Raw genomic sequence first — 12,663 nt, 5'->3', positions numbered from 1 at the left:
TCAAATGAACTGAAATACCAAAATTTCAAAACCCTATATTCTGAAAATACCTCAAAGCTTCGAAATGTAGCTCCAAACAGCCTAAACAACCTTACTCCTAGCCTAGGCGACTGTCGGCGATGGCAAAGGGATGGCAGCCGAAAATGGGTTCGACGGAATGAGCTCAAAACTTAGGAAAATAGGTATCACTAGAAAGCTTATCTCGCAGGATTTCCATATCTACAATTATATCTGAAATACGACCACCGGCGGAGGAGATATCGGCAGTCAAAGGCGGATAAAAGCTGAAGAATAAGAACGAAAGAAAAAGGAAAGAGAAGGACGTGCAGATGGAATAATAGAAGAGAAAGAAATATGTCCAGGTTTTAAAATATAGACGCTCAATCACAACGCTTTTTCAGTAGTAGATAGAAAAAAGACGCTCATACACAATTATTTTTAAAAAGTGTTGTCTTTGACCCAAGAAAAATATTTATAGACAACGCTTTTCAATAAAAGCGTTGTTAAAAAATAACACTTTTTTATAAAAAGCGTTGTCTTTTAAGTGTTGTGTATGAGCTTTTTTTTTTATAGTGTCCCCATTTTGTACGCTTTCCAAATTACAATTTTCAGGAGTGGGTTCAGGATTTAATGTTTGGGGAGACCGCATATTTCGCTACTGGAAGGATTCCACTAGAAGAATTTGAGTATTACAAACAGTTTTCAATACCCCGATTCAGCCTAGGGCTTACCCAACTGCCTACAACTGAAACTCGTAGCAACTTACCTTAATTCAGTACTCGACTGAATTCACTTACAACTGAATGTGTGTGTACAACACCTAATTGATCAATTACAGATGTATTACAACTCGATATAGACTTAGCACAAATGATCCTACACTTGATCAAATATAACTTGAAGTGTGTGCTTGATCAGTTTTCTTTAATATCTCTTTATAGATTTTGTTGACTTTCTGAGAAAATAATATTTCTTATTAACTGACACGTAAATCTCTTGTTAACTAACTTGCTGATCCTTCTCTCATTTGGTATATATTGGTATTCTATTTATAGCTTTGAACTGCAACACATTCAAATAATAATTGTTCAAATACATGGTCGTTATCTTGTCTTGTAGTTTCTGGCATCCGTACTAAAGTAAGTGTTACTGCTGCAATAGTACGAAAAACCTTATCTCATGGTTATTGGCTTTGACTGATGGTCTCTGAAAAGTTGGACGACTGATTGTACTACGTCAGTTCTAGTTCATTTTAGTTTTCTCTTGACTGGTTCAGTTGTGCTAATTCAGTTGTCTTGTATGGTCAACTAATTCAGTCTCGCTCTACGCAACTGAATCTAGTTTATCTTGACTATTCCATCATGGTTCCACCCAGTTTAGCTTTGGGAGTAGTTCGCTCAATTCAGTTGACTTGTCCAGTTGAGTAGTTCCAGTTTCAGTCGTGGACAAATTCAGTTCTTGAAATGAGTTTGCCTCTAATTGATCATAGTTTTATTAACACCGAAACTATAAATGTTCTAACAAAATTCAATATAAAATTTTATTTATCAAATCTCATTATACATTGAATACAAAATCTCACGATATAATTGTTGTAAATATCGTTATGTGATATATCGGTTGTACCTTTAGTGTTGTCTATTTTTTAGATATTTTTTAATAAGAAAAAAATTAAGTGAAAATAAAATTTTAAAATTTAGGTTTTAATTTCATGGGATATTTCTCCACTTAATGGTAATTCATCGTAAAAAAAAAAAAATTCCAATCACCTCAACAAAGACACATTTTCAGCTCAGAAAATAAAGATCGAAATTGATGCTTATAATTAATTCCAACATATATAAATAAATAAAAATTTAAAAACAAACTTAAAATAGATAAATAAAAATCTAAAAAAATGACTTAAAAATAATAATAATGAAAAGTATTAAACCATGCACATCTATCATAATAACCAAATACCTTACCATCCAATTACTATTAAATTTTATTAACTATATATTCATATATATATATATATATATATATATATATATATATATATATATATATATATATATATACATACTCACGAATACTATTTTTAAAAAAAACTTTGGGGGCCCAAATGTGACTTTGTTTGCCCAATATTAGAGGTGATCAAATTTATTTTTTAAAACGTTCACTAATAGAAAAATCGCAAAAGACTTCGGTTATTAACCGAAGTCGTAGATATATAATTACAGAAGTAGTATCACGTGAAGTAATAGGTACTGTTTTACTTCGCATTATAACCGAAGTCGTAGCACTGAAATTACCGAAGTCTTTGGTAGATTCATGGAGCTAAAACCGGTTCAGGATTGGGCTGATGCCGAAGTAAAAACATATATTTTACTTCGATAATTTAATTAATTAACGAAGTAAAATAAAGTCGTTTACTTCATTAATTTCATAAATTACCGAAGTAAAATATATGTTTTTACTTCGTCGATTAATGAAATTGCCGAAGTAAAAGAAATGCTTATACTTCGGCAATGACACTAATTGACGAAGTAGAAGAAGTCTTTTACTTCGGCAATTTCACTAATCGACGAAGTAAAAAAATGTCTTGTACTTCGGCAAGTTTACTAATATTGATGAAGTAAAAGATATATGTTTACTTCGTTAATTAGTGAAATTGTAGAAGTAATAGAATATATATGACTGCAGCATTTACATGAACTGATGAAGTAAATTCTTCGAACGACTTCATAGCTACGGATTTATGGTGAAGTAAATTATTTATTTAACTTCACCATTTAATTTTAGTGAAGTAAAAACATATGTTCCGCTACATTAAAATTTAGATACAATAATGCCACAATATAAATATATTTTTGAAACTTAAAATAGACTAATAAGATTAATAAAGTATTCATCTCAAAACGACAAACATCCATACATCGAAAAGTATATCCACCAAAATAACCCAAAAATATGCATGTATCACAAGTATTTCCATAAAACTAGAAGTGTATTCCAACAGAGAAAACAAAGTATTATCTCAATGTACATGACACGTTTAGGCACCTACATAAGAGTAGACGAATTCACCCCATTCACTTCTAACTTCATCAAATTGTTCTTGGTTGTAATGTTCTTGATGGATCCTGCAAACTAAAATGTAAAAAAAGATAGCTAGACGTCAATAAGAATATCATCATCTTTATGAAACAAGTAAACATATATTGGTTTCTTGGTGAAGTCACTTGAAAGTAAAAACATTTATGAGATTACAGACTTGATGCATAAGATGATACATGCTTATAGTGTGGCTTGCATTATCTTAATTTAGAAAATAGGACAACATTAACTTAAAATAAAAAGATTGCAACTTTCATGCATGATAGTCCAGACTAATCCTCTAACTGTGGGCTCAATCACGCAAGTAACACAAAGAACAATTCAAATCTGACATAAAACTTCATCGGAATTGCAGTACAAAGAAAGGTTTTATCCAGTGTTTGCATAATGCGTTAGGTCTTGTCTGCTAGCCACGGTAAACCAAAAAGGATAACTATAAGCTATTCAACAAACAAAGAATTGTACAAGAAGAATTGAAGAGTATGTTCCATAAAAACACATAAAACCAATTGTATTATTATAACCAATGCACAAGTAAAACGCAAGAAAGAACTCTTTGAAAAATACATTCTCATATGCTCACCATATTATTATCACAATCTTCTCCAACTATAGATTTCAAAAATAAACCAAACATAAAATAAAAAGGAAACTCACTATATTCTCCAAATGTAGATTTTCACAAGAAATGCTAATTTAAAGCGAAACTTCCAGCAAATTCACAAGAAAACATCACAAAAATGAAAAACAAGGTGACAAGTTTCGCTTTATTCACCTTAGAACTTCTTGCTGATGCACCTTTTCCCTGAAAATCAAAATGCCAAAGGCGATTAATGTTATAAAATCAATACGACAAACTTGTTCGCTTTCATAAAGATTACTAGCAGTTATCTCTGAATCCCTGAGGTAATGGCTTGATAAAATGAAAGAGCATGAATAGAAAGTTGAGTACCCCCATTGTTTCCTTTAGGATTATAAACCATGGAAGTTACTTGTAAACCAACAAATGGGATTTGACCCTATAGTCCAATCATGCATTCACTAAACATTAACTTAAGTTAACAAAAAAGCTTCTTCAGTGTGCTTGGGTGTGCTTATGGGATCTGTAGATGCTACCCACATGATAGTACCCTGTGGATAGCGTGGCGGATTTTGATTGGTCCAAATCAGTGGGCCCCAATCATGATAGTACACGTTGCCCACAAGGTAGTACCCTGTGGGCAGCATGTACAAAACCGTGCTTATGATATGCCATGCCTAAAGCTTATAAATGACCAAAGAAAATAACATAAAAAAGTTTCAGTACATCTTCAAAAAAAAAAAAAAAAAAGAGGTTTCAGTACTATTTCACAGTAAGAATTACTGTTTATGATCTTGCCAGTCCTAGTGCTAATTAAGCGATGAGTGTTGCTTGAAAGAACTACGCTTATATTTCTTTCTTTAGCTGCAGTAAAACTTGATAATTTGTACTCATTAGTCAAAAATTATTGACTACTAAGATGACCTAGAGAAAAATTTGTTCAGCATATCCTTGATTTTTCATTATCAGAACACTATTGAGATGCGAAAAGGCACGAAAAATACTTGATCAAAGTGTAGAAACCATGATTCAATCCAAAACATATACTGTCAAGACGCACAAGTAAAAACATGAAAAAATAAAATAAAAGAAACAAAAAATGGTCAATTCGCACACTTAAACTCCTCGTTAAACACTGAGATTTGGGAACTCGGCTTTATCTTCAGGAACCAAAAAAATAGAACTTGTAAGTAAACCTCAAAATACTCTTCATTTTCGTCTTATGTTCTTGTTTACGGTCCCAAACCACTTGACTCAACGTTCAAAAAATGTCTTAAGTGGATCAAGAACCACCTTAGTTCGATGAAGATGTCCCACGAGATCAAAGTGTAGGTGATCATGCCCTTCTTAGTTGGAACTTGGAAAGGAAGCTAAGTAGTGGAAAGAAATCTCACCTTCAATGTGTAACGACCCACTGTATCAAGACGGGTCTTTTCAGCGTGCTTTTGTCCTCACTCACACGCACCCTGAGAAACTTCCCAGGGGGTCACCCATCCTATAATTTCCCCAAGTCAAGCACGCTTAACTTTGGAGTTCTTATGTGATGAGCTCCCGAAAAGAAGATGCATCTTCTTGATATGAGTAGTACATATGAAATCTTATAAGTCCTCCTCAACTATGTAGTCCCATACCTACACAGTCTCAGAATCCCCTCTTATTCCGGCACGAAATCGGTTCATTCATGTCTCCCTCCGCCTAGAAGCCTACCAGGAGCCGCTCATTATCCGTGCAACCTCTTGGCACCGGCGATCACTCCCTGCCTCTTCAGCCCCGGGCGTCACATGCCCACCAGCTTCCGCTTGGTTCGTCCCCGAACCATACCGTACTAAGAGAGGTCGGCTCTGATACCATTTGTAACGACCCACTGTATCAAGACTGGTCTTTTCAGCGTGCTTTTGTCCTCACTCACACGCACCCTGAGAAACTTCCCAGGGGGTCACCCATCCTATAATTTTCCCAAGTCAAGCACGCTTAACTTTGGAGTTCTTATGTGATGAGCTTCCGAAAAAAAGATGCATCTTCTTGATATGAGTAGTACATATGAAATCTTATAAGTCCTCCTCAACTATGTAGTCCCATACCTACACAGTCTCAGAATCCCCTCTCATTCCGGCACGAGATCGGTTCATTCATGTCTCCCTCCGCCTAGAAGCCTACCAGGAGCCGCTCATTGTCCGTGCAACCTCTTGGCACCGGCGATCACTCCCTGCCTCTTCAGCCCCGGGCGTCACACAATGGATCTCAAACTATACAACAAAACATAAACTAATAGAACGAGTGAGCAACAAACCCAAAGATGCTGTGTAACAACAAAATCCCACAGATGCCATTCTTGTCATAATTTTTTGTCCTCCTCAATGGCGGAATCAGTACCTACATCCTGATACGAGAACAAATACCAAATCCCATTATACTTTCACAAAGGTCTGCTTCTTTTACAATAAATTACAAATTTTATAAGGATTAACAGCAGTTATCTTTGAATCCCTGAGCTAATGACCATATAATATGAAAGAGCATGAATTGAAGCTGATTACCCCCACGGTTTCCTTTTATATATTATAAACCATGAAAGTTACTTGTAAACCAACAAATGGGATTTCGCCATATAGCCTGATCATGTATCCACTAAACAGTAACTTTTCTGGGCAGTGTTCTAATTTATTTTTAGATCTTAGGGCAGTGTTCTAATTTATTTTGTTGTTGTCAAGGTGAACATGTGATTAATGTATCGAAGTATTAATCAAGGTATTATCGTTTAATGTAATTCAGATTTTGTTTTTTCTTGCTCGATCTTTTCGTACTTGGTGTTATGGTTAACCATATTTAGTTCATTCAACTTTTGGTGCTCTGTTTTTTGAAGTTGGAAATGTGGATATGAATGATGAGTTTTTGGATCTTTTATCTATTGTATTATAATTATCTCTAAAACCCATGCTTGTTGAAATAATGTGATTTGAGAGTGTTTCTGCGATGCTTCTTTACAGCTTCAAAAAAGAGTTTTAGAAAAAAATATTTCATACACTTGGCTTTGCTTTGTTTGTAAAGGGAATTTCTTTCTTTGTTTTTTTGAAAAAAAAAAAGAGTGGGAGAACTAAATGCATTCTACAGAATGCCAGTAACTTCAAAAAATGGCCGGACCCGAGTGAGTAAAATCAATAGATATAGTAAAATAGCACATACATAACAAAGGCCTCATGATTCCATCAGTTCAAAATCTTGGCTACAAGTGGTAACTTTGAATATGAATATAAATACGAAAAACATAACTTCCGAACTGATTTCTTTTACTTCCTCGAGTGGAACAGTAAAAGTCACAGTTTTAAAAAAGTTACATTTTAAAAATGTAACTCGATATCCAGAAAAATAAAAGATAAAGAAATTATCTTTTTTCTCTTCTTAACTTGCTTGAACAAAACACTACTATTTGGAATTGGAATCTTTCCTTCGTCTAAAGTAGAAGAAGAGAACAAGAAAAAGTCACCCCATTCTTCAAACATCCCAGCATCTAAAAGAATACATATACTCACATTTTATTTAAAGTCAAAACCCCATTCCCCATCGTCTGAAGTAGAAGAAGAGGACAATAAACATATTTTTTAACAGGTTAAACATTAATTAAAGAGCTAAAAGCACCATTTTAGGTCCTTTCAAGACAAAGTACAATAAATGATATATTTTCAAATAACTAAAAAACAGAGTAAAAGATAACTAAAGAACATAGTAAAATCCAAGATCATGTAAAATAGAAAGACATGAAAATCGGAAGGACACTTTGCACCACCAAGACAAACACACAGTACATAAAATCCAAAGGCATGAACAATCGAAAAATATTATGATGCATACAAATGAATCATAACTGAACTTTCATAATGGAACTTTCATATAAAGTAATGCATAACTGAAACTTGTTCATTCAATGCAATGTTTCATTTCATAATCCATGAATAAACAAAATATTTTCCAAAAAGTAACAACTTCTTCACTAACAAAAAACAACCCACAATTAAATGACACACAAAATGAGTTCAAATTTCAAAAAACCATATCATCAGTAAAAGCATGTTTTACAATTCTGACTACAAAATCACATATTTGGGCATGTTATTATAAATTCAATGGAAACGGCAACAAAGTAACAATAGTTCGACATAAGATTTTATCCATATTATATATGGCAAGATATTATATATGGCAAGAGTGACCAAGACTATAATAACATAACGATTGTAACTAGAATGAATGTATTCTGCAGCCAGCCAAGTGGTGAAATCAAGAAAAGTGTCTCAATGCACGTAACTATTATTTACTACTAACAAGATATCATACTAAAAAGATATCAGGCTTTACCTTTGGCATCCACCAGTTCTTCTTGCAGCCAAATCCGGAACGTTTTTTTCTTCCAGCCACAGGCAACCTTCACTTACTTAAGCATTATATATTCCACATTTTCGTCGAAAAAGTAACTTCAACAAGCACTACACTAGAAACAATAAGCTCCAATGAACTTTTTTATTTAACAGCAAAGCAAAACCAAATTAACTATAAAATCACAATAACGAGCTTGCTAATTATAATTCACCAAAAGAGATTAGATCAAGGGCACTCTTTTTCATATACTTGGCTAGCATATCTCCAGTTCGTCACATTCCATGTGTTCTTTAGGTAATCCGGTCTCGCGTTTTTTGTACTGCACAATTGTCAAATAACAAAATTACTTCATTCAAAGTTCAGACACCTCACTCACAAAAAAAAATTGTTTAAGTAAAGAGGGCTGAAACTGATCTAAAAACATATAAGATCTACCTGCAGATAGTATGCGCGCTCCTAGACATCGATCCCAAGCAGAGGAACCAAATTTGACCATTTAGTAACCAGAGGATCCTGCCAAAGTTCGACCCTTTAGTAACCAAAGGAACCTGCCACGAGTACGCTGTTGTCTTCACTACCATTTTGTTTCAAATCTGGAAAATCGATGTTGATATATACTCACAGATTGCCAACAAAAACCCATACAATCTTTTGCAAGAGGACCAGAAACCTTCCTGACCACAGTCACCTCTCCAAAGCTATGCTGGATCGGCGGCATCTGGCCTCAAAGTGGAGATCGAGAAGGGAAATTGAGAGAGAAAACCCTAAAGGAAGAGAAGGAGAGAATGGGTTTGTCGATGGAGCAAGAGTAAAACAAAAATGGGCTCTAGCTTTTACTTCACCAATTATGCATTATAAATTTAATATTTTCATTTTTTACTTCATCAAATACATAATCCGAATTAAAATACAACTTAAAGTTTTAAGTGAAGCCCGTGTTTTTTATTTGGCGAAGTCTAAAATTCATATTACTTCATTAATCTTATTAATGCAGTAAATAAATGTATATTACTTCGGCAATATTGATTGCCGAAGTAAAAACTGGCGAAGTATATTCTAGATTTTCTACTAGTGGTTTTTCCATTCGTATCAAATTACACCACGATTAAAATTATCAATTAATTGTAAACAACACCACATATATACATGGTTCAGTTATTTTTTTGGTCGAAAATTGCACCAAACCGCTCCGCCTAAACTACTTGGCATAGTATTATCAACAACACATTCATTTAAAGTAGTCATCCTACAAAAAAACTACTCATCCTAGAAAGAAAACTCAGTCTCTTCTTAAATTCTTTTCAAATTAGTGTTAGAGTATTTATTTCTTTTAATACAAATATTTTGTTTAAAGTTTGAAAGTTAAAAAAAATGATAATATAGTGTAAATGTTATTTTTGTTGCGAGAGTTTTTTTGTGTTCAATTATTAACTTAGTTTTGAATCTCGATTATTGTTTTATTTAAATTAATTAATGTATGTACGATTTAAGTCATATTTTATAATTGACATAGACTGTATTTTTTAATCAATTTAAATATATTTTCTAATATTTTAGATTAAAAAAAAACCGATCGCAAACAATCGAAACCGCTCAAAACCTTAAAACCAATTTTATATGTAAACCCGCGATAATTTTTTAAAAATACTAACCGACCGGGTTTGAAGTTGTTTAGAAAAACCGTAAAATCGCACGGTGATCACCCCTATACCCAATATCACATTTCCAACTTATGATATGTTGTCCCCTTTCATGGAATATTACGTTGCTGTGGTCCATTGAAAATTTTGGCCGATCTAATTGAAATCTTGCTAAGATTTAAATTTAAAAAAAAAAAATTGAGTTAAATTGTTTTTTACACAAAAATAGTTTTAATGCATGAGATAAAAATTAATTAACAAGTACGATCGATGAACGTAGTTTATATTATGTACCGAAGTCGATGGAGATCAGCTGAGAGTTGTTCAACTCTTCCAACTACAAATTTGAGTTACATTTAATTAATGTATACCTTTTGCATGTTAACATATAATATGGGTCTCCAAAAATTAACAGCTCACGGTATTTCTTGGCATCGATCTCCCGACAGTTCATGTACTTGAAAAAATATATATATAAAGAATTAGGATATTGAGATATTTATATTGAATATTGTATTGTTTCTCAACTTTAGCTTTTCAGCCACACGTACCACACATATTAAGCAAAGGAAAGTTAAGAAATTAAAGCCAGAAAAAAAACATTTGATTACTGCAAGGAAAACAAAAGTACAAGCTGCAAGTTAAAAGGAAAATTAATTTGACGACGAATTTGTCTAAAGATCTCGGAGTTTCCGGAGGTTGATTGGAGATACATATTTGGTGTCACCATCGAGTAGTTGTTTGGCGATTATAACATTGGCCGCTTCGCTTGGATGGTAAGGGTCCCAAAACACGTGCTTGTCCCGATCGGAACACATAGTCGAGGTCGGCCCGCACGGGATTATCCCCGCGAATTGCCCTCCGTTCCCACAACAAGCCTTACTTGCGGTGGTAAACCCTGAAAATATTCCATTAGTACTGATCGATGATTCATATATATTTGCATATTGAAAAATCGAAATTAATCTAGCTAGCCCTGATATCATCAATGATCATATATATTCGACTCACCGTATTTGGCATAATTTGTGATGAGTTCCATGACAAGATTGTAGACATTGGCATGAACAAATGTGGCCCCTTTAAGGTTGTCATTTAGTTCATTCAGAAGATCCTTCAATCTGGAGTTGTATTGAAGTGCAAGCTTATTTGGCAATGAAACGCATTCATTCTCGCCCAGTTGGTTAATGGTTTTCTGATATGGAATGCAACCAATTGGCCCAACATTTCCCACTACAAACTTCCTCGCATCAAGTAGGTATAGTCTCTGCATAAATTCATCCATTAGTTTTAGGTTCGAAACTCAATTTAATTTTATGATATATATTTGCATGCTATATATATATATATATATATATATAACGAGGCATATATATATCGAATATTGTTTGCGCAGCACGCACATACCGTAAGTTGGCCTCTTAGATGGCCGATGAGATCATCGACAAATGCATCGGGGCTTTGTGTTATTCTTGCACCCATTGATATCACGGGGAGGAGGTAATTGTTTAGGAAATCATTGGAGCCTATTGTAATGGAGAAAATCGAATTCTTGGTAATGTAGTCTCTTGCCTTGGTTGGACCCAACAAGCCATCGATTTGTCTCCTTGTTATATTGAAGTAATCCACTTGAATGTCCATTGAAAGCCTATTCACCTGTCAAATTCCAAGAGCTAGCTGTATATGTAAATAAATCTTTTTGGTTTTTCCAACAATGCATGTTTTACTTACAAAAATCCTTCCCGTGGCATTCATGATCCCTCCACCTCCCGAAGCATAATTAACCCCGTGCAAGACAGCATTACCGGTTGTGTTCGGGGCAAGAAACGGCACCGCGTAGTGTGGCTGTCCCAGTTCCTCCCCTACAACACCCAATGAATTAATTAGACAGTACGTACTATTTCAGACACATTCACACGTGTTGTTATATGTTATGATAAGCTAGCTAGTACTGATGGGAACATACATACCAACAAGGTCTCCAATGGTTCTTCCGTTCGTGTATCGACCGGTCGGATTCCCACCGGAGGCCTTGAAATCAATCCCATTAGGGGTGATATTAGCCTTAGACAGAGACTGCAAATAGTTATTGTTCCCGGCATCCACCAAAGAATCGCCGAAAATGAATGAAGCCCCTTTTGTTAAATCTTCATTCTGGGCAACTCCGAAAGTATACAAATTCATGATATTAACGATCAAGAGAACGAGAGCTAGCATTATAATGTTGTAATGATCAAAGTTGACGGCCATTGTTTCTTTCGTTTCTTGGTGTGTGAATCATCAGAAGGTGCTAATTATATATATATGTTTAGACACCAAATTTTTGTTGAGAAACTTGTGATTAATTAAGGGAAGGACTAAGGGTTTCAATTAATTAGAATTGCATTTTGGTATGACTCGGTTCATTTTTGTAAAGGGGGTCGGGGTTAATTTTCTTGGGGTTAGGTTAACTATAATACTGGCTTGTCCCAATTTGTTTGGACCTATGCACTTGCGTTTGATACAAGAAAATCATATATATCGGAGATATATCAGTTTCATGCATGATCGATGTATTGTTGATTTTTTGAATGACAAATAGCCTACTCTTCCTAGCTAGCTAGTTGAGTTCATTGGCGTTTGATAATGGGCCGGGGGGTATATAGATACCTTTAACATTTAAATTTTGATAAAATTACAAGAATCGAATGAAAAAATTAATGTGTTGAAAGTTTAGTTTTGAGAAATATTGATAAATTATGTAAACCAACCAACATGCAGTAGTATGTTATATATATATATATAGGTGAGTGACATGTCAACAAGTGCTCTCACATGGATGCTCAACGGGTCGGTTAACCGGGTCAACGGGTTTAACCCGGAACGTGGCCGGTCCAGTCACGGTTTTTCACTATGAGGCACCACTCTTGCTACTAGGCCAAGAAATCATTTGGTATTAGAATAGATTTTTATTGAGATAGATATAGT

The 12,663-nt window shown here is 34.3% G+C and overlaps 1 protein-coding gene across 1 annotated transcript; it reads right to left on the bottom strand.

Annotated features, from left to right (window-relative positions):
* Window positions 1-10,229: 10,229 nt before the first annotated feature.
* Window positions 10,230-11,946, bottom strand: LOC140884917 (GDSL esterase/lipase At2g23540-like). The gene is made up of 5 exons (XM_073291808.1): window positions 11,667-11,946; window positions 11,428-11,558; window positions 11,104-11,352; window positions 10,708-10,963; window positions 10,230-10,594 (listed from the first exon to the last, which is right to left on the bottom strand). The coding sequence occupies exons 1-5, from the start codon at window positions 11,944-11,946 to the stop codon at window positions 10,371-10,373; spliced, it is 1,140 nt and encodes a 379-aa protein (XP_073147909.1). The 3' UTR covers window positions 10,230-10,370.
* Between the last annotated feature and the right edge of the window lie 717 nt (window positions 11,947-12,663).

The sequence above is a fragment of the Henckelia pumila genome, chromosome 2 (assembly GCF_033568475.1).
Source record: "Henckelia pumila isolate YLH828 chromosome 2, ASM3356847v2, whole genome shotgun sequence".
Lineage (NCBI taxonomy): Eukaryota > Viridiplantae > Streptophyta > Magnoliopsida > Lamiales > Gesneriaceae > Henckelia > Henckelia pumila.
This window is presented reverse-complemented; position numbering and strand designations above follow the sequence as displayed.

What these genes read in the sequence shown, in the direction of transcription:
- LOC140884917 (XM_073291808.1), bottom strand. Translation starts at nt 11,946, where the DNA reads ATGGCCGTCAACTTTGATCATTACAACATTATAATGCTAGCTCTCGTT. An exon ending in ATGCCACGGGAAGGATTTTT is followed by an intron (nt 11,353 to 11,427) that starts GTAAGTAAAACA and finishes GGAATTTGACAG; the next exon opens with GTGAATAGGCTTTCAATGGA. An exon ending in ATCTAAGAGGCCAACTTACG is followed by an intron (nt 10,964 to 11,103) that starts GTATGTGCGTGC and finishes GAATTTATGCAG; the next exon opens with AGACTATACCTACTTGATGC.